This window comes from Ixodes scapularis, unplaced genomic scaffold, assembly GCF_016920785.2.
Source record: "Ixodes scapularis isolate PalLabHiFi unplaced genomic scaffold, ASM1692078v2 PGA_scaffold9__187_contigs__length_104089568, whole genome shotgun sequence".
Lineage (NCBI taxonomy): Eukaryota > Metazoa > Arthropoda > Arachnida > Ixodida > Ixodidae > Ixodes > Ixodes scapularis.
Window position 1 is genome coordinate 79,244,045 of NW_024609884.1, and position 27,217 is coordinate 79,271,261.

Genomic DNA, 27,217 nt, shown 5'->3' on the forward strand with positions numbered 1-27,217 from the left:
ACTGGCATAATTCCCGACGATTGGAAAAAAAGCAAAAGTAACTCCAATTTTTAAGTCAGGATCAAGAAATCTTGTTGAAAACTACCGCCCCGTGTCTCTGACATGTGTTGCGAGCAAACTCTTGGAGCATATATTATATAGCTCAATATATAACTTCTTAAGTTCCAGAAATTTTTTCTGTCCTCCCCAACATGGTTTCCGTCGTGGCTATTCGTGTGTAACTCAGCTAGCTGAATTTACACATTACCTTTCAAACGCCATTGACAACAAAAAAAGAGTAGATTGTATATTCTTGGATTTCTGTAAGGCGTTTGACACGGTGCCACATCATTTGTTATTGAATAAGCTTACATTAATAGGAATTAATTAAAATATTATAAATTGGGTTGCTGTTTACTTATCTCAGCGAGAACAAAGTGTTGTATTAAATGGTCAAAAATCTTCACCTGTACTTGTAACCTCGGGGGTGCCTCAGGGAAGTGTACTGGGACCTTTGTTATTTCTTATATTTATTAACAACATTTGCGAGGGGATACAGTCAAACATCAAGCTATTTGCGGATGATTGTGTATTATACAGAGTTATAAAAAATGACGCAGACGTCTGCATGATGCAAAAAGATTTAGGTTTGTTAGAACGCTGGTGCGATCATTGGGAAATGGGCTTGAATATAAAAAAGTGCAAATACATGTGTTTTACTCGATCTATTTTTAGCATGGCTACATATACGACAAAAAAAAAAAAAACTATAAACTTGAGCGGGTAGATAAACACAGGTATTTGGGAGTCAATTTTTCGAATAATCCAAAATGGAATGACCACATAGATAGTATTGTAGCAAAGACAAGTAAGATGTTATTTTTTATTCGGAGGAATTTTAAGAATGCATCTCGTAGCGTAAGACAAACATTATATTTTTATTTTATCAGACCAATTTTGGAGTATGCCTGTGTTATCTGGGATCCGCCTCAGTGTTACCTCACGATTAAGTTTAGAGCGAATTCAAAATCAGGCATTAAGGTTTGTCACAGGGAATTATAGTCCGTACTCGAGCTGTACAGAAATGAAGAACAGACTGGGTTGGGACCTTCTTAGACTTCGGAGAAAGTGTTTGCGGTTAAAATTCTTGCACAGTATTTATCACGGGGAAACGGGCATTGAAAAGGGTCTTTACATTCTCGAACCACACCATGTATCTTCAAGGTGGAATCATTCTAATACCCCATTCACACAACCAGCATAAAGGCACCTTTAGCATAGGTTCCCTTTGCAATCGGCGAATCAGCCCGCGCTGATAGATCGCGAGCACATGCCACGCGCCGAGGATCGCGAACTGATTCGCCGCTGGTCATAAAGGTCCCTTAGCTAAAGGGACCTTTATGCTCGTGTGAATAGGGTCTAAGACTGCGGCAGAGTATCGTTATCGTACTGACTGTTTTTGTTATTCATTTTTGTTCAAACCGCCCGGGAGTGGAATGGCCCTTCCGGAAGAACTGATAGCTATTATCAATAATGACGTCTTTTATGACAGACTGCAGAGAAGCGTGGTCGAGTGGAAATGTAGTACTGGATGATTGTCGATTGCGTTACTGAAAATGTTTTTTGAATGCGTTTTTCTTTTGTTCCCCCCCTGCATAATGCCTAACGGCGAAGCATTTGTGTAAATAAATAAATAAATAAATCCAGCCCTCTATAATAGAGATCAGTGATTTCAACACAAAATTATTGTTTTTGTAAGTATTAAAAACAGCAAGCTAAAGTGAATGAACGCGTAAACTTCAATAGTTCAGTATTTAGCTAATTATGGACCTTACACGTAAACTGTGACCAAGAAAATTCACTAGGCATGAATCTGGAAGATTCGCCCGGTGCAAAATACTCATGAGAATGAAAAATTCTAATGCTGACAATATGTAATAGTTGGGACAAAGGGCATTAAGCACAATGTACACGAGAACGCAAAGAAACTTTAACAAAGTTAAAGAGACATGAAGCAGGGGACTAAGAATGGTGACGCTGGTGACAATGTTCAATTAATATTATGGCGAGAGGACCCGCGTTACGATGCAGTTTCTCTCGTTCTTTCATGCATTTTCGTTTGCGCATTTGGTGCGCGTTGCAGGCGCCGTTTCTTTGCCTGCACTTCATTTTGCGCCGTTAGCAGCGGGTCTGATGGAAGCGGGCCGCGGGTCCGGCTTTATTGGAAGCATCCGGCGTAGACTTTTCCATATTCCCAAGGGGGGGGGGGGGGGGGGGGGGGGGGGGGGGGGGGGGGCGGCAGGGTGAGTTCTCCCTGGGGGGGGGGGGGGGGGGGGGGTGAAGGAGGGTTGTGCTGCGCGTTACCTTCTCGCCAGAACTCGACATTTCCCATGTATTTTGTCAATAAAGGCAACGTGGGCGTTATTTTGTTTACATGCAGCTACTTTACATGGCACGTAAACAACGTCTCGGTAAGGATCATGGCCCGGGGGGGGGGGGGGGGGGCACGAGCCCCGCTGCCCCCCCATAGTCTACGCCTATGATTGGAAGGACTGCGGCCAACCGCGGGCCGGGCTTTGGAGACTCCTGAGAAAGGTGGATCATGATCGGGTTATTGTATTTCTTTGAACGAAGTTCTCTGATCGCGCCGATCGGGCGAACCGTCAACTGGAAGCAGACGGTGCGAGCGACGCCTTCTGAGAGTATTCGCCCTTTTATGTTTGGCCACCAACTCAGTGGCGCCATCTATTAAGTAGCCTCGCCACACTTCCGGTTCACGTATATTTCCTCGTTTTACTCATCATTCCTTTATCATTAGAGTGAATTAAGTCTGACACTGCTATAAGTGTCCATTTCCAGAAGATAGCGTGTATATTTGATTTCGCAAATACTGCGAAAGCCACTGTCTAGTTCAAAACCGGAAGTGGTTGGGGGCCATTTGCACACTGGTGCCACCACGCTTCATCTCACGCGAGAAAGAGCGAATAGAAGCAGACGTATCACATATGCTTACTTGCTCTCCCTCTCGTTCTTAGCTCTCCTGTACACTCATGGGACGCCATATTGATGGACGCTCTTCGCAGAGCGTGCCCACAACTAAATCTCATTTATCATCTTCCAAGAACGATTCCGATTGTATAGAACAGACGTTGAACGTTCATCTGCGTGCATTCATAGCAGGCAGTGAAGGAATGATGCCAGGAACGCGTCTCCGACCGGTGAGTTTACCGCGTCCAAAAAAGTGGCCCCTCGATTTCCGCCTGATGACGCCATAGAAGTGTCGTGCTGTCGCCGGTCGCGATCCTGGCGGCGTCCCAGCAGCGGTGGTGGATGTGGCAAACGCCGGTTCTGCTGCAAGTCGTTCTCCAGTGTGGCAGTCCACGGAAGCTTCGGCAGCCACAAGTTGGTACGCCGTGACGACAGCGACACTCGTGTTCGTCGTGCTTTTCGCCAGCATTTCTATGACCAACCGCCAGGATCGCGACATCCCACAGCATGCCACTCCGGCCTCTTTGACGTCGTTTCTTGCCACTTCGGGACCACTTTTGATGTATGGGCAGCAGAGGACGCTAACCACACCAGTCGGAGAGGCGCTTCAGGCACTGTAAGGATCGACGAGGGCTCCGCGAGTGGGTCGTTAGCACCAGAGGGACTTGGCTGGTAGGAAGGCGCTGGTGTAAGCTCTTCCCGTGATGGGCGACCTCGAGAGACAGCTGTACTTTATGGTGCAAGGTTTGGAATGCGCGTTTTCTGCCGAGAGAATCGGAGCGTGCATTTCGGGCCGGGAGAACGCGATGGTTCTGGCTGGCACCACTTACATCGGTGTAGTCTTTCTCGCCCGCGTGTCGGGGGTCACGGCAGAACGGCAACGTCAGACCGCGTCTGACAGAATGAATGACGGGATGGCGCACTTGGTCGGCGCTATCCACACCGGGGTCGGCTGTCTGACTCGACTGATGTAGTGTGCCTGCATCCGAACGCGCCTGACCTTCGGCCGCAAGATACACGCAGACGGCTAGGTCTCGCGCGAAAATTTAGGCAAACACCCCATGGTGAGAAAGAGAGCCGATTGGTTGTGGCCTTTCGGCCAGTGGGAAACGCCTGTCCGACGACGCGTCGAGGATTCGCCGGTCCACTAAAAGGGGATGGAAGTGATTTTGAATGGAAACGCAGCAAGTGATTTTAGTTTGTGCTGGGGCTCGAGAGCCGACGCTCCGTAATCGAGTCGGGTCGTCGGATTCCGAGGGACTTTTGTCCCCGTAATCGAGACGTAATCCCACAAGCCAGCCAACTCCCCGAGCTTGGATAAGCTAGTACCCGAGCACCTCCTTGCCAACCCCGTACAGGGGAAGTTACCTCTTCGCGGTATTGTTTCTCTTAGTATTTTCATTCGCTACACAAGTATTAAATTGTTTATTGAAAAGGAACTGCCAAGTTCAATAGTCGTCGACGGCCAAGGGAAGCTACTTCGTGTCCGGCAAGACCGACCCAGCTTCCCACAGCGAAGTTCGTCACCCAATCCGGACCTGATAACCCGGACGGCGCAAGGTGACCCAGCAAAGAACCCGTACTGGCGCCATAGGGAAGCCAAAGCTATGGGACCTGGAACCTCGATCAAAGCTGTGTGTTCGCTCCTTCTGAAATGCGAGGAAGCCCTCGAGCATCGTTCCGAGCACGCGCTGCGACGACGACGACGACGACGACGGCGGCCCGAGTTCCTCATCAGACGGCACTTCGCTGCCGCTACTGATGCTGCTGTTGCCGCACGTCGCCATAGCACCACTGAAGTCCGAGCTCGAGGTAGAGCAGGTACGATCGCGCTTGGCGAGCACGGAACGGGCCGAGGTTGCCAAACACTGGACGGACTGGTGACTAGCGGCTATACCCACTGTAACGGGTGAAGCCCGTAACGGGTGGCAGCTTGAGCCGCCTACAGCCTAGACCGGGCAGAGCGCCTGCCCAAGCTGGCCTGCCTGGCCGGGCAAGTCACGTGACGTCACGAAGCGAGCTTCCAAAAACGCTCACCAGAATTGGTTAATTGCCTAAGATATTTATATTATGATTTTATAGATTTTGGACACGACCAAGCTCAAGACAACACAACTTATAACTAACTGGTGTGCCATAAATGCCATTACGACCAACAATTTTCACCCAAACTATCGGTTCCGTATCCCTTTAAGGCTAATTTTTTCGCAGGAGCTCGCTGGGTACCTTAAAGTTGACGAGGACTTTCCTTGCAGCCGCAGTTCGAAGATGAGTCTCAGAATAGTCACAAGGAAATCCAGCTTCAGCTAAAGCTCATCTATACTCCGTTTCACCTTATGTTATACCGCAGCGAAGTCTAGAAGCGCGAGCTCAGCGTTGGCAGCTGCTCTTGGTGCACGAAAGGTTGTGCCGCCGAGATGTGCACTAGAGCAAGGAGCTCGCGCTTGTAGCCTTTCTTGCGGTACAACACAAGGTGAAACAGAGTATAGTCACTGAACCCTGTTTTAAATATAAAAAAAAAAGCGCGCAGAACTGGCGTTTAAATGGGAGGTGAAGAATGTTCAGAGAACCTTCTGCGAGGCGGGGAAAATGACATGCATCAGAGACATTTGTACGCATCCGCTCCGTGCCAGTAGTTTAGGCATGTTTTTTTAGTCTGAAGCATATTAGCAACCCGCGAAATCTAAATTTAAAATTGGGGAAAAAAAAAAAAAGAATATAGCCCACATTTTCATTGCGGGACAACGCCACGTCCCTGTAGCCTTGGCACGTTTAAAATGTTTCTTTCAGGATACGCAATGTTTTTCACATTTCCAATGATTTGCACACGACGAAGGTCCCCCGCCCGAGGTTCCCCGATTGCTCACGCCCATGCAAACACAGCACGGAAAGGAATCTGCAACAGAAATGTTATAGCTATGTCGAGCCGACCCTCACGCCTTGGTTTATCGCCTAATCGCCATGGATGAGAGTTGGGTGTGTCATTACGACCCCAAGACGAAGAAACAAAGCGAAGAGTGGCAGCAAGCCAAATCAACACCCCCCCCCCCCCCTTAAAAAAAAGAAAAAAAAAAAGAAGGTGAGGGCGGAGTTATCATTAGGGAAGGTGATGATTATCTGTTTTCGGGACTGCAATATTGTGCTCCTGGCAGAATAGGCCCGTGAGGGCTTAACAGCCACGTGGAAATTTTTCAAAGAGCTCCCGCTTAGGTTACGCGAGGATATTAAGTGTCGCGGGAAGCTGACCAAAGGAGTGTTTGCTCCAGCACAACGCACCGGTGAAGCATGCGGCTGCTTAAAGCCGGCCGGCGTTTTTTCGCGTGCGTTTCGTGCGCGTCAGCGTCGGTGCTGACGCGTCACATTGTTAGGCAACCCCCAACACTGTGACGCGCGGGCCAACGTCGAGTTGTCGCCGGGACAGATATCGGCAGGCATTTAGCGCCGACGCTAAAGGCCTGTCAAAACAGGACACTTTAAATGGCGTGGTTAGGCCTGAAAGCCGCACAGATCTCACTGCTCGTCAGCATACAAAAGACACGGTGTTCGCTTCGGACATGGCGATCTGCGGACAGGCCTCACGAATGTTCGAGACACGTTTGCTTCGTACCTACACATCTCCGCAGACAGTTTTTCTATGGCGAGCGTCACACAAGGAAGATCAGACGGTGTCCGCAGACGTTTTTGTATGCCGTATTAGCCGTGCGACCGCGACCTAAAGCATCGAGGGTTTTATAGCGACGCCAAAGTGCTGGCGAGAATTTATCCAGCGCAGGCGTGTTCGGGTCCTACGAAACTCGGGGACAAGATTCTGAGGCAACGCAGTTAACGCACCCACCCGGCCGGGTAACTCGCACAGCTCGAGCGCCGATCGAAGCCCTGCACCCGCATTCCTCACTTCTGGAATGTCACAGAAATACAATACCAAGCGTAGACAGCTTCCCGAACACTTCTAAGAGTTGGTGCCGTTCGCTTGGCTGAAGATACGAGCCGGGACTCGACGAATAATCCATTTTCTTCGCTGCACTACCCCATTTATCGCGCATCTGAACACCTCGTGCGTGCCGTGTTTAGATGTAGCGGAAACCATGAGCAGAGGCTTCTGGGTTGTCTCATTAGTCCACGTGGAAATGAGTAATTAGCCAGAGTCTGGCGCCAAGGGTCCGCGGGTGCGGCAACCAGCGCCGCGTTGTCGCGCCGATGTTCATGCGCGGCTGCTTCATTAGGGCGGCCCTTTCGCTCCTGGCCGCGCCTGCGCGACCAGCGACTCGGGAGCCGAGTGTCTCGATTAGCCGCAGCTGCTCGCCGTGTGCGCAGCAAGACGACTGCTCGTCTCGGCGCCGCCGTGTCTTTGTCCTTCGGGTTGGGCCAAGATGGGCTCCAACGTGCCAGACATGTTTCAGCAAGCTCCTCTGTTCTCCCCAAAAAGCCCATCTCAAGTTAGACACAAAAACAAAACAACAATAAAACAGATATATGTCTTGGAGTTGACATTAACATCACTGTTACATATCGGCAAAAAATAAAGACAATATATTCAACAAATTTGTTTACATTCATTTCTTCATCATCGACGTATTTAGACTGCCTTCCAAGGGATACCGGTGATATTGTTACACGCCCTAGGAAAATTTAGCCAAGATTGTACGACTGCTAGCCCCGGGTCTCTAATGTACACCACGCAGTAGTGATACACGACCGCACGTACTAGTGATACACGAATGCACGCAGTAGTGATGCACGACCGCATTAAGATCAAAGTCCATTCAGATCAAAACGGACAGGTGTGGGGATCAAATTCAGCACCCCTGCAGGTTGTAGCTTTGAAGAAAAGCGGAGTACTGTGCTCCAGGTTTGACCGCAGAAGAAAACGAATACGCGACCTGCCTGATACTAGTGATACGGTTGGTTCACATTCCGCGGAGTAGTCGAAAGTCCAATTTGAAGCATTCACGGCAGCCAATCAGTGCTTTCGGAGGAGATGCTGGCGCAGCGAACGAACTGGAACATGCGCGATTCGTCGACACAATGACGCTCGTTCCGCGAGTGTCACTTCCCCTCAGTGCACCCGTACCGCGGGGGAAGCGCACTTCCAGGGGATGAAGCGCGCACATCTGGGGAAAATCAAATTTGGGGGTGCAGCACCGCGCAGTCAACATCGATAAAACGAGAAACCGGTAAAACGTTCAGCGTTCCGCTATTTGATTCGAAGTCCCAATCGAATACTACAGTTATCCGAATCGGCATTCGAAAGTTCCGAGTATTCGTACTAATCAGAGCGGCAAAAGGGCCGTCCGAATGACCGGTGTAGCCCTGGAGAAGCATTGTGGCGCAACGCTACAACTGGCACAGCATTCACATCTCCGCACTACAATACATATGAATGGACACGCAATGCTGAATCGGAGGGAGGAGAGGAGGGGGCGTACCCATCAGAATTAAAAAGCAAAGGGCGACAGCTGTTTAAAACTTCCGTCTTACAAAAAAAAAAAAAAAGTACTGACGCTACTTGTAACGTGAAGCACTGCAAGAGCTTAGGTGTTACGTTGGAGCCACTAAGGTGTCATTTCGGAGCAGATGGATTGAATGAAGGGTAAAGCAGATGAGCGATGAAACGGGGGCCGTGACAGCATGAGCGATGAAAACGGGCGCCGCGAGGCAACGCGCCGCAGTATCCATAGCAACCGGTGCAGGCGTCCCTGTGACGTACGCGCCCCGCGGCGCGGCGCCGCTGCGATCTGGTCGGCCAGATATTAGGGAGTTTTAGAATAACGTACGCAATTTTAGCGCACGCTAGCGCTAAATTTAGCGCTTGCGTTAGCGTACACTACACGAGAGAGTTTTAGAATAGCGCTTCTCCGCCGCGACGCAAAAGCCCAAGCATCTCGCGCTTGCGACGCCACCAAAATACAAACTTTTGATTTCACACACGAAATGCTGTACCTTGAGAAAAAAGTCAAGTTTTTTGGTCCAGAGTAACATTTTAGCTTTGTTTAAATATGAGAATGCGACGCCAGCGGTCGCCCGGTCGTGTCCGCTTGCGTCGCCTTGGCAAGAGAGGTCTCGTGTAATGACCTTCGCACATCTCACCTTCCGAAGGTTTCCGGCTGAACGTTGAGGGGAAAAAACCAAGGAGTGGAGAAAGTCATGTCATACCAACCAGCTCAGCTCCAGGCAGTCACGAATTATCTTACCTTCGCCGAGAAATGTTCGCGCGTCGCAAGCATCAAGCTGTCGGTGATCGTTGCCAAACCAAGAGCAGTGTCGTTTCGTAGTGAAAATCGCAGTTCCGAGGATGCCGCCGACGTCACACTCACAACGCCGCCAAAGCAGCCGCCGACATGGTCCTGGAAGCCGCCATTTTTTAACTGGGCTCGTCTTGTCGTTAGCCAACTTCTCATCACGAATCCTCCTTGGAGGAGCGCAAAGACTCGCACGCAATTTCCGAAAAATAGCGCACTCTAAAATAGCGCGCGCAAATCGTGGTCAGCGTTCGGCGCATGCGCAGTGGCGACAAAAGCGTCGTCGCCACTGCGCATGCGCCAAACGCTAACCACGTTGTGCGCTTTGCGTGAGCTAGTTTTAAAATAGCGCACGCTAAAGCTTTACGTACGCAAAAAATAGCGTCGCCGCCACTGCGCATGCGCCAAACGCTAACCACGTTTTGCGGTTTGCGTGAGCTATTAGACAGTTTTAGTATAGCGTTGCTGGCTCTTGCGTACGAAATACCCAATAGTATAGCGTACGCTAAAAATGACCTGCTCGGACCGAATTTAGTTGTGCGTTACGTTTTCGAGTGAACACCGCGCATGATCTTGGTTAAATTTGCTAGAGCCGTAGAATTCCGCGTGCTTATAGCGCAACCATGCTCCTGGAAAGAAATATTGAAAATAAAAACGTGTCCAATCATTTTATTTCAAATTAAACCAAGCCACAGCTGCCTCGTCAAGCGCGCTTTTCTGCGGGGTACAGAGGCTACGAGTACGAGTGCGTAGCCAAATTCGATCACGGAGCCTCCGTCAGTCGTCCTCTGGAAACGGCACCTTAATCAACGCTATGGCGGAATGAAATTCATGACCTACTGATGTCCAGTGCATAGCGAGAAGTTCGGCGATTTCTTTTAGAGTCGTTCGTCCGTCGGCGATGAACTGTGGAAATAGGCTTAGCGTTGAGCAGATCGTAGCGTTGACGCACATTGCGAGCGGCAACACTTTCACTGTGCACTCCTTCAGCTGCACGGCGATCTGATTCGACCGCGGTAGGTCCCTGAAAGAATTGCTGAGCTGAACACCACACAATTTCACGTAACACAGAACTTCGAAAACACCACGTCGCCCTTGCTGCGCCAGTCGAGGTAACCGCCATCTCTAAACTGGCGCTCTCGCTGGGTCCGAGATCTCTCGAGAGCGTCCCCGGCGTCCCGCAAAGCCCGCTAGCCCGCCACGCAAAATACCCAGCGTTGCGTGCGTACCCAGTACGCTAGCCCTTGTATTGCGTTTTGCACATGCGCACTCACGACCCGCAATTTCCTCGCGTACGCAATGCTATAGCGTACGGTCCACTAAAACTGTCCATTATAGTGCACGCTATTTCTCGGAAATTGCGTGCGCACGCTAAGGGTCTTTGCGCTTCTCCGAGAAGGATTCGTGATGTGAAGTTGCCTGAAGCCAAGACGAGCACAATTAAAATAATGGCGGCCCCCAGATGCATGGCTGCGGCCGCTTTGGCGGCGTTGTGAGCGCGACGCCGGCAACATCCTCGCGACTGCGATTTTCAATACAGGACAACATTGACGACATTGCAGTCGGTTCGGAAAACCCAGAAGGTGAGCAACGATCACCGGTAACTTGATGCTTGCGACGAGCGAACGTTTAACGGCGAAGGTCAGTACACTCTTGCCGAGGCGACGCATAGGGACACGACCGGTCGACCGCTTGCGTCGCATTCTCACGTTTAAAAAAATGTAAAATGTTACTCTGAACCAAAAATCTTGTTTTTTCTCAAGTTACAGCATTTCGTTTGTAAAATAAAAATTTTTACTGTATCTTGGTGGCGTTGCAAGCGCGAGATGCTTGGGCTTTTGCGTCGCGGCGGAGAAACGCTATTCTAAAACTCTCTTGCGTCGCGTGCACTAACGCATGTGCTAAATTTAGCGCCAGCGTGCGCTAAAATTGCGTACGTTATTCTAAAACTCCCTATTTGCGCGCGGTGCGCCTGGCGGCGACCGGCGGAGAAGCAAATACGGCGACAGTTTGTTTGATAGGTTCGGTTTGGGTTCGGTGCTGCGAGTCTCAAACGTCCTCGTGAGAACGTTCTAGTCGTCTACGAAGTTATTCGAACTCCCAGAGGTGACAAGGAAGGTGTTGTGAAATTATCATCCTAACTAGCAACAGGCGAGTCTTCACGAACAACAACGACGGTGCCGAGAAGCGGCGGTACGACAATTGGTTTGGTGTCGGTGGTTTGAGTTCAAGGTGGGGAATCTGTTTGCCGGAATGTTACCGCCACAGCCGATGAAGGATTTAGCACGAGGGGTGTAGAAAAGATCCCGAGACGGTACACTTCGTACCGGAGAGACCTTTGGCGTCGTCAGGTCTGCCAGTCGTTCGATGTCACCGGGAGACGAAGAAACGTGTGTGAGTTTCTGAATTTCTCTGCTGGGTTAGTATTTTGGACTGCGTTGGTAGGTATACTTATAATACTCTCATGCATAATGTTTTTACGATGCTCGGGGATAACGATTTGCCACTGCTCATTCCATGTCACGGTCATGACACCTGATAATTACTGCATTAGGTGCGACTTCCTTGGCACCAAGTCAAAGTATCTCCGTGTACTTTCAAACGAAAGCGCCAAGTCTCATGAAAACTGGTCGCGTCTCGTACAAGCGATTTGCGCTAGCCCTTTCTGTTCAATCTGGACCTCTTCGGAGCCGCGAATCCCTTCGGCGCTCTGGGGTGCGCGTACGTTCTGCGGTATGTTTTCTTCAAAACTGACACGCCATGCGCCTCCAGTTGTCTCAGCCGAGTTGGACACGTCGCATTCGAATTTGTAAATAAATGTTTATACAGTCCACACGATTATTCATTGGAACGATTTCGGTTTTCTTTATTTCCGCCTGATCGGGTAGAAAAGAAAAGCAAACGCGGTGTTGCTAGTGTTGTGAACCTACCTTGTGCGGCAATTTTTTCTTCGCCATTCTTGCTTTATAGGACACAAACTAACACCGCCTTGTGGTCACTCGAGAACACTTCCAAAATCGCACCTAATTTCACGCCCGTGATTTTGGCGGATTAACACCCACCTAGCATTGTTGGTTTTATCACCCAAGAACTTTTTCGGCATGATTAGTGAGAACGCTTTGTTTTTATTGTTTTCATTATGAACAGTGTCGTGTTTGTTTCTATGTCCCGTCACAATGTCACGTGGCGTCACGACATCACGTGACTCGCGGTGTCACCTGACGTCATTGAGTCGCCTGGCGCCACTGTGCAATGTGAGCTGACAATGTGACGTCATGGTGTCAGCTGACACCAGGTAACAGGTGACGTGATGCGCGGCGTGACGTCAGAATCGTGTCGAGCGGCGTGACGTCGATTTGGAATCTTTTGGCGGAGTGCCGAAAATGGCCCGCTATCCTGAGACATAGGACACCGTCGCTTACCACCACGGCGCAGCAGGTTCGCCACGGGGTAGAGTGCTAGGGTAAGTGAGATGCCAGATGATGATAGGAGCGTGCCTATTACACCCAGGAGACCGCCGTCAATGAGGAATGACTGTAGGCACCAAAGGTGGGTCAGAAAGAGTAATGACGGGTAAAATTAAGCGAGATACCGGTCGTGACCGTCAAATCGTCAACTCGCGCGCTCTCCGTCAAGCCTGTGGCAACACGAAAGACCCACTTGCAACGTGACAGCACTCGGAGCTGCTTCTATACTGCCAGAGTCAGCTTCTGCCGCCGCGTAACGCCACAAGCCGAATCCTCAGTCGGGAGGCACGCTGCAAGAATCCAAATATTTTAAAATGGATTCAACTTGCATGCTCAAGAACTGCCATCTTTGCAATGCATTCAGATATATCCAGAATGTGTTTCAGTACTGCCAATCGGGTTGGGGTGCCGGTAATGTGAACGACCGCCGGTGTTCCAACCAGGCGTCCGAGAGTGCAGCTAGCTAATTGGCGGCTGTCAACGCGGCATGACGCGAAAACAACGCGGCATGAAAGGGCGATTAAGAGAAACGACCCATTCATCTTAGACGGAGCAGCTTACCAGGGAAAAGCTCGCCAGCACTGCGGCCAACTGGGGTGCTCTTTTAGCACGTCACAGACAGCTGATGAACTCATAGCCGGGCGGTGGCGCTGGCACATTGCAGTGAGGAAATACACTTCCTCTAAGAACAACCGACTGCGGCGGCAGACGCCTGAAATCTGCCGTGCTCCAACTCGTCCGAGAGGATCCTGATAACGGGTCAAAGGAAGTCTACATAGCGCCGCCCGAACAATACAGTAACCGAGATATCGATAGAGAAAACGCCGTCGGAATGCCGATCCGCACGGCATCCCCCAGATATGCGGGTCTCTGACACTTGACGTCACACCGTTCATCGTGCCTAAAGCGTAAAACGTGTGCGAGCAAACACCGCGTGTCACGTCGCACCCCTGAGCGGCGTAACCATAGTATCTTCGATACCGATGTCCGATACCCTCAAAAATTGTATTTCCGATACCGACACAATTGATACAGAACCGTAATTGATTTTCGAGGGGCATGAGCTGTGCTAGTTGGTTGGTTGTACATGTTTAGTGGAAACAGTTGAACTTATCGTTCGTCGGTTCACCTTCAATTACCCTACAGCAAAGTTAAAAGAAGTTCCCGCGGGGTGCCAATGTCCACGCAGATAAGGAAAAAGTAGGACAAACAATAGAATTAACAAAACAGAAGCAAAAGAAGACTTAACAATAGCAGAAGCAACACCAGTAGAAGAAAAAGCGGAGGTTTAGTAAATAGTTGGTAGTCCAGCGATCGGATGTCTTCTCTCCTATCTCTATAATTGACTTCCGATAAAGATACTCGATAATGTATCGTCGATACCTCGACACATCGCGAAAATCGCAACTATTAATAAAGCTGGTAATATGATTAGCTAAGTTAACGAAATTAATCAAGTTACGAATCATAATCAAAGGTTGTGGTGACTTGTTTGCACCGATTTTGAAACACATTTTCAATCTGTTACTTCGCTCTGGTGTGTTCTCGTCGTTATGGAAGAAAACGGTTGGCGTGCCAATTTTGAAAAAACAAAAAAAAAAAAAAGGGGGGGGGGAGGGGCGATTCATCGGCTGCCAGTAATTACCGGCCTGCTACTTTACTGTGCGGCTTTCCTGAGGTGTTTTGTCTTCAAACTTTTAACTTGGTACTTTCATCAAAAATTAGCGGCTTCGCAGCAGGAGCTTATTACGGGACGGTGAGTTGAAGCCAACTTGTGCTCCTTTTTACACTTCGCTGCACCTATTGTTCCGAACAGAGGACAGGTAGATGCAATTTATTTTGAAATGTCTAAAGCATTCAACAAAGTAAATTGATAATGAGCTATTGCTCCACAAATTATCGTTATACGGTTGCTGTTCTGAACTACTCTGGTTTTAAAATTACTTGTCATGTACGAATCATGTTCGAATTTCTAGAGTACATTCTAAACTATTTCATTTAACTTCAGGTGCACAGGGGTCTACTCTTGGGCATCTTCTGTTTCCGATATTTGTCAACGATAAAGCGTCATCTGTCCGCGTTGTCATTCAATGGTCATGTGTCGTACTGTTGGCCGTGCAATGAAAACTCTTCGTATTATACCTCGTATAACTCAAAAGTTCAGACACACTGCTTGTATTAATTCGTTTATGTTGTGCTTTAGTTCGTTCACGGCTTAAATTGGCCTTATTGGTTTGGAATTCTCTAACACGTACACGGGCTTTAAGCATTGAATCGGTGCAAAAAAGAATGATACGCACTGTATATGACAAATGCGTTGTTTTTGTTGCGATTATGAAGTTCTTCTTAATATAGTACATCACTATTAAGAAGAAATTCATAATCATAACACAAACAACTTACTACTTACTAAAAACAACTTAGGTCTTTCTCAAATAGAAGATTCGAGCGTGACTGATTTTGTTTTGCACAGGGTGGTAAATGCTTAAATTGATGCGAACGTACTTCTGAGTCCTGTCGATTTTCATGTTCCTTGTCGCGTTACCAGAAAATTTACTGTATTTTACGTTCAATCTATGTCTAAACTCTCACCGAATTTCATTTAATAGAATCGCCTCATGTAGTTTGGAGATTTTCAGGGATTCCTCACTTTTTCACCGGGACTTTGAGATATCTAGTTGAAAGTTGAAGCTCTAGTACATTGTGCGTGAAGTGTGCTCACTATTTGTAGCCATTATAATTTGTACATTTGATGCTGTGCGTATGTTGTTTTTCAGCTTTTTTTCTTCTTGAGTGCACCAATATGAAGACTCGCGTGGTTGTTTTTTGGCACATAAAATAAACAATATTATATTAATATTATTATTTATTATTTGTATTATTATTACTACTATTATTATTTTCTCTGGTTTCTGAAATACTTGGAGTATTTGACAGAGCGGACGGTTTTTGAAAAGGGCTTAATTGAATCCGGCCACACGGGTTTCGGCTCCACTGTCGGCGGAGCTGGTTTCGTTAGAATTTTAGCATTTAACTGAACAAGCCATGGCGACTTTTAAACGATCACTTCCATAAACAACGTAGCAATGTTGTTGTTTCTTTTTTTTTTTATGAATTTTTTTTTTATGCGAAACGGTCTCTGAACACTTGACTATACACACCAATAAACTTAGAACTTTTTCTGATGCTTTTCGTTTGTTACTGCAGTATTTAGCGGGTTGCCTTTGCCCTGTGCTGAAAGGCGCAAGCTCCGTGCGCTTAATAAAGCCGGACAGTTAATTGCACAGCACTGTGTTTAACAGACGTTTGAAGTTGAACGTTCTGGGTTAAGAGATAGAAAGAAAACCACAAAAATAAAAGGGATGAAAAATTTTTATCCGGCAAAACATAACTTGCTGTCTCTTTCATTTAGTTATAATTATATCAGCTTGAACTTTAGAAATATCTAGAACACAAAGACAGAAAGGACAAAAAAAGGATATGACACACAGCTGACTACCAACGATGTTTTAGTGTAAACTTCTTCCTTGCGCTTTTGTTCCTTCCTTTTGAGTCCCCAAGTGGAACACAATAACCTATTAAAACCGTAACTCAGTTCCTTTCATTTAGATTTTGCATTTACTTAAAGGTCTTAAGTAAAAGCATTTGCTCAAACCCCTGGTCCAAAAGAGCCTGCAAAGCGGTCGTGCTATAAGCAAAACAAACGAAAGAGAGGAAAAAAAAAAAAAAGGCTTCTTTACAGGAGCAGACGAGCACGTTGCCGTGTTGTATTTGAAGAAAGCGGTTTTTATCAACGGTTAACAGATTAAAAAAAGGGATCAACAGATCCCTCATTTCAGTGTTCTGCCGCCTGAGCAAGCGCCGCTGGCCCAAGGTCTGACTTACAGCGTCTTCAAAATCTGCAACGTACACTTCCTTTTTGTCCTCTCTCCTTTTTTGAGTATTGAGTATCGTGAAAACACACGATACACTAAAAATGTATTTTCAATACCGATACTGTTACTTCCGGCAAGCGATACTTAATACCGATAAAAATGCATCAAAAGATAGTATCGAAGACACATGTATCTTGGATACCGCCAATGCCTGAACCATAGTAACCATCGCTGGTGAGGTCGAGGAGCGGCATTCGGAAACGTCATATATGGTTACGCAGTTCGGTGGCGCGACGCGATTTTTGCTCACACGTGTTTCACGCTTAATTCGAATTTCACGCTTAGCGTTTTCTTTTCTTTTGTTGTTTTTACAAGTAGTGAGAACCGTTGTGCTACGGCCACTTGATCACTGCCGCCTCATCGGGAGATGCACAGCAACACAGTTCCAGCCGAGCTCGCCAAGTTCGGCGCTGGAGGAGCGGCTAAACTAAACTCTGAAGGCCCTCGATGTGTTTGCGGCGCGCTTGTATTGCAATGCGGCATTGCACGAAGCCCGTGTCTCGAGCGGTCCTTGGAAGCAAATGGCGGCACAGCATTGAAATGAGCGGCCCTGGAAAGCGAATGGCGGCGGAGCACCCGCTCGTGGGACGTGCCTTGCGCGTCTCCACAACAATGGTCGGCGGTACTTGTAAAAAAAACGGCTTTATCAAGGGGCTTTATGCTAAACTAGAGTGCCTCAATGTCCTTCGGTTTAGGCTGATGCCATCGTCTTGTAGTACCCCATGCCGACAGCACGCGCTCACAAGGAAAATACGAAGAAATCGCAAGAAACAAAATGTCGCTGTAGCGCAGTCAGCGCTAAAGCCCCTCGATGTGTTTACGTGTCTTGCAAGTAGCGTCAAGTGCGCGAGCGCACGAGGCCCATGTCTCGAGCGGCCCCTGGAAGCAAATGGCGGTGCAGCACTGAAATGAGTGGCCTTTGGAAGCGAATGGCGGCGGAGCACGCGCTCGCGGCACGTGTCTCGCGCGTTTCCACAACAATGGTTGGCGGTACTTGTAAAAACGGCCTTCATCAAGGGGCTTTAGTCAGCGCCACGCCGCCTGCAGAAACACGCTCTTCCACGCGCTTGAGAACAAAAAATAAAAATAAGCGTTCGAAACAAAATGGTCAGATGTCATCACCCCAAGCAAAGCGCACATGAAGGCACCCTAGGCTAAACCGGTGACGAAAGTCACGTGACAGCAGCTAGCGACGCCGCGCGTCGTTGCCGGTGGCTTTGGCTCCCCTTCGTGGCAGTAAAGGGCGGGAGGGCGCCACGAGAGCGCACGACGGGAGAGCGCCACGACACGAGAGCGCGGGTCCTTAGGGCGCGCGTCCCGAGAGCGCTGAACAACAGCTGCAGTCACTAAGGTCCCATTCCCCCTGTCAGAACCTTCAGGTATACCGAATCCCCACTGCATTAACGGTTACGCGACAGGCAGCACTGCACAATATGTGAGTGCAGCTTCATATGTCGTCATTAATCACAGGAACGAACAGATGTTTTTCTATCGCGTTCCGGATTCGACGTTTTCCCGACCTTTGCGAGAATTGAACATGAAAATGATGTAACACCTGCGCGCACCATAGGCTCCTGTAGCCTTACTCTCAGTGAATAACTACAATGTTTTATCCTGAAAAAAAGCTCATCGTCAAACCGTTTTTTTTTTTTACCCATATTGTTATGCGAACCGAATTTTTGTTTCTGGGGGACAAAACTGACAAGTAGAATTATGTCGAAAGCGAAAGTAGTGACCGATTTCAGAAGGAGCGCTCTATGAGCGGCAGCGATGACAACTGCATGGTAATGTATTGAGCAGGCGCGTAGCCAGGATAAACTTCAGTGTGAACCAGACGATGACGACGACAAAGCTGCGTGCACCGACTGTCGTGCGATTGTTTCGCACTTATTCCCCTCCGCCCGATGTTCTGCGCTTGAAGATCGACTGGCCGGTACCGCGAACGACAGTACCGAGTAGCGGCCCCACGTCCGTCGCAACGTTGGACCGTTGTGCGTCGATCGCCATTGCGTCGTCCAGCCCGCCGTACCGTCGCCATACTGAGAATGACGCAGTACATGTACAGTCTTTTTTCAAAAGCTTAGAGCCCACCGCGCGCGTGGCCTAAGGTGTATTTGTAAACGGTAGGCGAAAGGCGGCATGGCAACGCCGCTCGCGCCGGATTGGCTGCTCCTCGAGGAGGACGCTGTGTTGCAACATAGCAACGGGTAGTTGCTGCGCCGGCCGGCAGTGGGCGTGTGCGACCGCAGGGTGGGGTGAATAAGCGAGTGATACTATGAAGTGCAGCCACACTCCGTGTTACTAGTTGCGTGCAGTACAGGCGAAGGCAACGCCAGGCGAGGGGATAAAGGACAAGCACCAAGAGGGCTATGGAGGAGGAAACTTCCTCTCCTCTCTAACGTTCCTAGTGCTCCCCTTTCTCCCCTCCCCTCCATTGTCCTCCTCTCCCGTCCCACCTTCCTGGTACTCGCCCTTTCTCTATTCGCCTGGCATTACCTTAGCCTGCACTGCACACAACTAGTGACTCGAAGTATAGTGCATGATTAAACGTTTTCAGGAGCAAGTTACTCTATTCAAAGAAAGGTGCCAATCGGGGTGAAAAATGTTCTTTATGACAAGACCTGATTCTCACCGAAGGTCGCTTTAGACCGTTCTAGCTCGCCAAAAAAAAGCAGTCCCTAAAAAAAAAGGAAAGAAGTGCAAGGGCATCAATCGCCCCGGGAAAGTGTCCTATTTGGCAGGGAAAGAGCAGAAAACGTCATTCGAACAAATATACTATCACAAACCGTATACAAGCCACAATATAGTAAAAAAAAAGCCTCCTTCCTCCCTCCCGACCGCTGCGGTGAGTGACCCGCCTTTCCTCTCCCACTTTTTCATTGATTGACCTAAATAATATGAAAATGTTATCAGTTTGTTCTTTGTTAATCATATGTTTATAAAATACGCGTATGCTTGAAATAAATGTTACAAAGCAAAAAGTAAGAAAAAAAAAAGTGTCCGTTATTTGAGTGCATCTTCTGGGCAGTGTCGCAGACTCCCAGGACGATCTCGTAACTGCGATAATTTTTTCCAGCGACGCGAAGTGTTTCTGGAAGGATGATCACTTCTAATATAAATACGATAAAATGACTTTCACCGTCTGACAGAGCTCTTTGTACAAAACTAAGCAAACTGACAATAAGTACGATCCAGATGCTTTTTCATTCACGCTTGAGCGAATCGCGGGTCGGATATGTGGTTCCGAATTTGGCGGAAACAGTTCGAACGCGGATACAAAGTAAGCGTATGCGGATAAAATAGTTTAAATTACGGATGCGGTTCGGGTGCGGATACAAAGTCTGCGGATGCGGATTATCAAAGTGTTATCCGCGCAGGGAGTAATCACTAAACCAGAGCGTTGACAGAAAAAAAAAAAAAAAAAAAGCTTTTCAAGAAGTCCATACAAATCTTTGCGCAATACACAAGTATCCTTGGTACATCTCGAATTTGAACAAAAGTGAGACACACAAGCTTGCCAGGGTCACTGGAGGACGGGTCCGCAGACAACCGAGGCTATGTTTTAAATCTTACCCGAGTGACCTGTCTCCTACGTCAGCGGGTAGTACCACGTGACATCGCGAGTAAACATAATCCGCGACTCGATTTTGGAACGGCCGGGATAATCACCTGGATACTACGAGGATTGGCTGCGTCTTGGGCTACGGCAAAAAGAAAACATAGCGATGACGGAAAATAGCAGATAATCTCTTTTGATCACGGAGAAACCACATAGAGAAGATAATGTTAACCACTTCGAAGTTTTTCTTTGACAGTGACGACGCGGTGTTTGCTGAGATGGCTCCACCAGCTCCCTTTGCTCACCTTCCTTTTGGGCTGTATATTGAGATAAAAATTAGTTATTCCTTTCAGTTAGACATCAACATTTTTGTTTTGATTAATCTGCGCGATCGCTCTAAGTCTAGTCCATGTGCGATCGTCGTAATGTAGCATCGTCGTAATTCATCGTAATTAGCACCGATTACGTTTTGCGGATATTGCTTCACCACGGTGTAGCGGTAGAGCGCATAGGGCTTGCTCAACAGGGATATGTAACTTACGATCGTTTTGCTGCGAATGGGATAATAAAATCACAGAGAGCACTTCGAAACCGCTATAGACAATTTATTAGGGAGGGAGATGTGGTGCGGTTGTTGACTAATCGTATACATAAAATCTTCGGTGCCTTCACTGCTTTACAAGCGTTATCCTCTCATTACACACACCCTGGGGAGAAAAAAAACAAACCCAAAAATTCCAAATTATCTAGCGAGTTCGAACATTTTCATCGTTTAACGTAAGAATACGGAGTTCCCTCCAACGCCGAGGACGAGGATGCGAAGAAGCTCCTGTTTACGCTCGCACTAACAAGTCTACCTTTTCTCAGGAAGGTATACGGCCCGGATGGGTGCAATCAATTCTGGCGTTGAAAACAGCAAATTGCAATAACCGTGACATAAATGGCGGAACGTCATTCTTTGTTATTTCAAACGTCTGCCACCAAAGCCAACGAGCTTTGACGGCTGTCGGCGCAGGAAGCAGACGACGAACAGATCACGTGACGTATTTACTCGATTTGATCCGGCGTTACCCCACGATCGAGGAGGGTAGCGTGAGTAATTACTCCGGAGTAAACAACCCGCTTCTGGAACGGGAGTTCTGACGTCATCGAGTAAGTTTTGAAACGCCAAGGTACGAAACCTTTACTCCAGAGTTGGATCGAGTAAATTTTGGAACATAGCACGAGTGAGTGATGCTTGTAACGCGTGGCGCCACCTCCCGGTAGACGCAGCGAGCAGATGACGCACGCTGTAGTCTGCTCACTGCGCCTATCGGGAGATGGCGGCACACGCTGCAAGCGTCGTTCACTGGTCATGTTCGAACCCGTCCGCCGCTGACCCGGGCAGGGTTGTTGGTCTCATTTTTTCAAGTAAAGCGAGCTATGCATTAAACTTTCATCCACTACAGTCCACCACCTGGATGCACATTCGTCCAAAGTTTGAGCTCTCAATGCGCAGGCGCCGATTTATCCGGCTCGTTTTACAGCGGATCCACATTGGCCACCCTACATTACGTCTAAATTTCACGGAAGAGGGCAAGCGAGATTATTTTACGCCGTTTGCGCTTGTCTCGAACGCATGACAACAAATATAACAAAACATTGCTTCAATTCATTCATACCAAAGTCATTGTAACATCATACAAAATACTTATGCCTCAAGGCAACCCCTCCACGTAAAAGAAACTACACCAACAAAAAAAACTAAAGAGCTGGAATAATTGATCAGCGCACATACACATAATATACCACCAGGAAAAAAAAGAACGGCGTAATTTTGCGTTTTGAGGTGTCCGTCGAGCCCAGAGGATCGAGGATGGTTAGTCTCATGCTGCACAACGCCGCCTGTCGATCGGTACCTCTCGAATATTTCGAAACCGTATTTGCTGACCTGTGGAGCAGCAGCTGCAGTTTTGGCCGAACATGCATACATCAAAAGAAAACACCGCATCGCACAATGGGAAAAGAAAAAAATCACCACGGCGCGGGGAAAAGGAAAAAGGAAGTTTTAAGAACGCAGTATTTTTATCGCGATACGGCGAACGGTGCGAGAAGGGCAGAACGCGCCTTTGTCCCCTTTGGGCACACGGCGCCCGGCCAGCGAAAAAGAGGGAGGGAGTGCGGCGGACATCGCTAATGACGGATAGAGAGACGACGTCCGGAGGAGAGGCGGGGGAGATCGGGGGCCGGAAGCGAGACGGCCACGAGACACAAAGGCGGCCAGAGAGCGGCGCGCACGAAGCCGCAGCCTCGCAAATGCCATTTCAAGTGGTGGCGCCGCCGAGCACGCCATCGTCCAGAAAGTCGGTGCGGTCTTCGACGAGCGTCGATGGGTCTCGATCCCGCAGACGGAGAACAGTCTCAACGCTGGTTGGCCATCTAGCACACGTTACTCGAAAAAAGCGATCGATTACAATAACTCTCGGTTAAGAAGTGTTCAATAACACTACTCGGTTACTTGACATGCGAAGTAATTGACCGTCAATTAACTTTTCCTGATTACGAGAGGTTTTCTGCCGGTTTGAAAAGGGGCCTTTCGTGCTCTCCCTCACTGGATCCGGATCAACCAATTTCAAAGCTACTTCCAGCAATTTCGGTAGACCGTCCCCCTGTCGGAGACATGCTTTCACGATTCCGTGGTAGAGAACTGGTGGAGACAAGCGACGCCGTTAAAAGGGGGAGGGGAAAATAGCAACGGTTACAAGTAACTTTCCAGAGGTAATGAGATTACTCTAGCGATCACCTTGTGATTGAAGGGGCCCTGCAACCCCACGTAAGCGTCTACCTTTTTTGCGGTTTCCACGTCTCTTGTGGTTCGGGCAACCCAGCGGGCACGGAGGGAGTAACTAAATATCAGTGCCTCATATTTTAACCGGACGACGCGTAAACCTCCTCCTCCTACGGGGGCGCCCCGTGGTGTCGAATGCGCGCGGCATGTGACGAAATCGTGACGTTGTTAGTCCTGGTCAGCCGAGGAGAGAGAGCCGCCCCGCTCCCGAGCAGCTCTCTCTCCTCGGCCTCCCACCTCCTTTCCCCGTCTTCCCCTCCCTCCCCACATTCCCCAGTCACCGCGGACCGCGGTGACTGAAGCGCGAGACACATGGACGGCAGAATTCATTCATTCATTCATTCATTTATTGTGCCCTTAAAAGGACACTGACACCCCCCAAAAAAATTTTTTTATTTTTTACCAGGCGCTTCATTATGGTGTCGGAGGACTATCCAATTAATATTTTGCAACAGAGTAGCGTATTTCTTTAATAAAGCCAAAAGACGCAACTGCTCGAAACTGAAACCGAAACCCGACGGAGGTCGGAGAAGTGGAGAGAAGAGAGTGAGTGGCGGAAGTCACGTGGCTACACCCGACCGTGCGTTTTTTTTTTTTTTTTCTCCTCTCCGTAGCAGACGACACGACATGCGGCGTGCGATGAGGCGTGCGGGAACTGCTCGCCGTACGATTCTTTTGCAGTTACGTTTGTTCCGCTCGTTGTTCTGTACTCCAAGATGAGTTGTTTTGTACATTGAGGAGTTGGAGATGAGTAGTGAGTGCCTCGGCTCCGAAAAGAATACACCCAAGATGTTGCTTGAAGAGCTGGCTCACATGTCCTGTATCCGAAAAAAAAGTGGCATTGTGCGACAAGTTTCCGAAAGATCAACGGGATCGGGACCAATGGCTGGCTGCAATTCCTGTAGAACATATACGGGCACCTCGGAAAGCGGACGCTACCTGAGTTATATGCTCCTTGCATTTTGTGGAAAGTGATTACATTGAGTTCGCAGGTGTCAAAACGGAAATCCCATACCATTTAATTCAGGGAAGTATCGTCCACAACATTTGTTTGTTATTTTTTTTTTTGTTTCTTCAATGATGACTGTAAAAAAAAAAAAGAAAAAGATATGTAAACATCAAAAAATGTTTGAAAAAAAAAAAAAAAGTAAGTTTCACGGGGGATTGAACCCGGTCCTACCGCGTGTGATCCGGACGTCTTTCCCACTGAGCTACTGGGGCATCTCTTTTGTGGTGGATCTCTTTCCTTATTAATAATTCAGCCGGTAAACTGTAAGTTGGAAAGTTTGCTTTTGATTTTTCTCTAGCAAAAGCACTCCCAGGTCGAAGTCGGGAAGCACCACGCTTTGGGGACATTCCCACCTAGTAAAGAAATCGTACGCGTGCATATTCAACTCGAAGTAGACACGTCGTGCTTGGCGTTTGCGCGAGCGATGTCTTCAGCCACGAGAAGGGAGCGACGGCTCGGCGACGTTTTCGTGCAAATCGGCTTGGTGGCCGGGCGTGTCGTGCGGGATGAATACCAATTCTTTTGATCAGTCCCAGATTTCTCTTTTAACGGTAGACAGAATTCGCCGGTACCGCGAACGACAGTTCTGAAATAGAGGTCCCACGCCCGTCGTCCGCTGCCATCGCCGTCCCCGCGAGTCCCACGATATGCGAAACGACGAACGCACAGAATGCTTCCGGTTGTCTGTGGAACTTTTTTTTCAATCAACGTATTTACAGCTTTTTAGAAGCCACAAAAAATGGGTTTCATATTTTTTTCTATTTTTAATATTGAGTGTGTGCCATCAGTGACCCGCGACTTTGATTAAATTTGGTGGTCGCATCGATACCTTCGAAAATGGCCCGTGACCGCGAAAAAGAGAGTGAGCGAGACTCGAACCGGCCAGTTTTTGATCGGCGGTTTTCGGGCGGAAAGAAACCGAATTTCGAGCCGCAAATTCTGTTCTGGGTAGTTGAGCTCTCATATGTCACGTACAACTAAAAACCTCGGCGAGCATAAATGCCCTGTCAGTGTCCCTTTAAGGGCCCTTCTTCAAGGGCATGACATAAGGGGGGGGGGGGGGGGGGGTCATACATGAAAAAATACAAAAAGAAAGTACCAGGTGTTGCAGCTAACAATGCTGCACTTGCACAAGATGTGAGAAAAAAACAATGATTGAATCTTAGTAAAAACGTGAAATTATGGCATCACGAAACAAGGTAGGGTCATCAATGGCCACTATATCAGGTGGCAGGTCGTTCCAGTCTATGATGGTCTGTGGGAAGAAAGATTGGTTAAAATAATTAGTGCGACCAGTGATCCGCGACACATGGCGTGAGTGGTTTAGCCGTGATGATGATCTGCTAGGAGGAAGAAGCAGTGAGGAACGTAGTATTGGGTGAAAATGGTAAACCTTATGAAACAAACTTAAGCGTGTTATTTTACGTCGTACGTTGAGAGTTTGGATATCGAGCTGACGTTTGAGAGATGAAACACTAGTCGTTGGGAAATAGTCGTTTAGGATAAATCTAACAGCACGATTTTGGATGGACTCAAGATGGCTGATGAGATAGGCTTGGTGTGGGCTCCAAATGGCTGATGCGTACTCCAATCTCGGTCGCACATATGTTTCGTAGGCCAATTTTCGTAAGTGAGAGGGCGCTTCTTTCAAATTTCGTTTGATGTACCCCAGAGTCCGGGAAGCTTATACCACAATAGTTTCGATGTGGTTACTCCAGATTAGATCACTTGTCAGCGTTACACCGAGGTATTTATAATAAGATGTAGAGTGAACTAGGTCGGAGCCAATAAAATATGAAAAGTTGCTTTTTGTTTTTTTCCGAGTAAAGCGAACCAGCTTGCATTTTGACATATTCAATGACATAAGCCATTTGGAGCACCAAGCATAAATTAAACTAAAATCACTGAAGCTGAAGATGGTTATTGTGAGAATTAATTTTGCGATACAGAACACAGTCATCCGCGAATAGACGGATGCTAGACGTGATTGAGTTAGGTAAATCGTTAATAAATATTAGAAACAGAATCGTGGATCCAACGTCCGATCCGACAGTCAGAACGCCGCCCGCGACAATTTGTGACACACGCTTCCGACCTTGCACACGACACGACGATCCGTTCGGCTCCGCCCGCGAGATCCAAGCGCTTCAGCGGAGGTCCTGGTCCTAAATTGACGGTTGAGCTTTCTACCTAGCGCGTGCCTTTCTTTGCTAGAGCCATCTTTCTCGAATGGGTCAGCGGGATTCACGCGTCCGGCTTCCCATCGCCCAGGTCAGTCCTGTTTTCTTGTTCGTCCCGCCAGACCTATTACGTCATCATGACGTTCGCGCTAGCTGTGCTGTCATTAGCTGGACGCTTCCGACAGTCCGTCCGCCGTGCGAAACTATCTTGCACGTCGGACACACGCCGAATCGCCGATCTGACGTCAACTTTTCGGATCAGGCAAGTCGTATTGCCGGATCGGACATCGAATCGGATGGTTTTTTCGCGCATGTGTCTTGCGCTTCAGGCGAATTTTAAGCGAATTCCACAAGCGAAAGCGGAAATTCGCTTTAAATAAAGCGAATTTCGATAAAAGGAAAAGTTCACTGAGTTACTACGTTCGTTCACTGCGCTCAGGTTCGGTGCAAATTTAAAAAAAAAAAAAAAAAAAAAAAAGAAGTCGTTGCAGGGTTTTTTTAAGGTAATCAAATGATCACTCTAAAAAGCAAAAGTGATTTGATTACTTAATGAGTAGCGTAACAGTTCAGGTGGTTCACACATTCGCGGTTGACAGTGATCGAGCGCGTGGCGTTTCCTTCGAACACACTGGCGCTTCCGACTTTTCTCCATCATTATTTTACGCAGCATTCTTTCAGCGTGTGCTCCGTCGAAATATGACGATGTTCTCATTTAGCGCGTAATGTTGATCTCGGAAATACTGCGAAACCTTCAGTCTAGTTTTACGCAGGTCCGAAGGGTTTCCCTATAGATGGGGCCAGTGTGCGAATGCGTTCCAGGTTAGAACTTAGAAGTGAAGCAACGCCGTGTGTGTAGGCTGGCGTAGGGAGCGCATATGGTAAAGCATCGAATCAAGGGGTGCACCGTGATATGGGATGGTCGTCATTTGAAGTCAGGGAAGCTAATAGTGTAGATGTAATTTGAAGAGAGGCCAGGAGAAATGGGTGAGGAACGATGGGCACGGAGAGTTTTAGCTACGAGTACACGAAGGCGT

The 27,217-nt window shown here is 48.2% G+C and overlaps 1 protein-coding gene across 3 annotated transcripts in view; it reads right to left on the reverse strand.

Moving 5' to 3' along the window:
* LOC8036579 (beta-1,3-galactosyltransferase 5) overlaps window positions 1-27,217 on the reverse strand; it is a 182,466-nt gene that overhangs the window by 12,692 nt on the left and 142,557 nt on the right. Inside the window, exon 1 of one of the 3 annotated variants that reach the window (XM_029988922.4) lies at window positions 13,235-13,340. The exons of the other annotated variants lie outside the window; for them this stretch is intronic. Coding sequence (XP_029844782.4) covers window positions 13,235-13,332 — 98 coding nt within the window. The 5' untranslated portion in view covers window positions 13,333-13,340. Of the gene's footprint in view, window positions 1-13,234; window positions 13,341-27,217 lie in introns of those variants that run through there. 3 annotated transcript variants of the gene reach the window in all.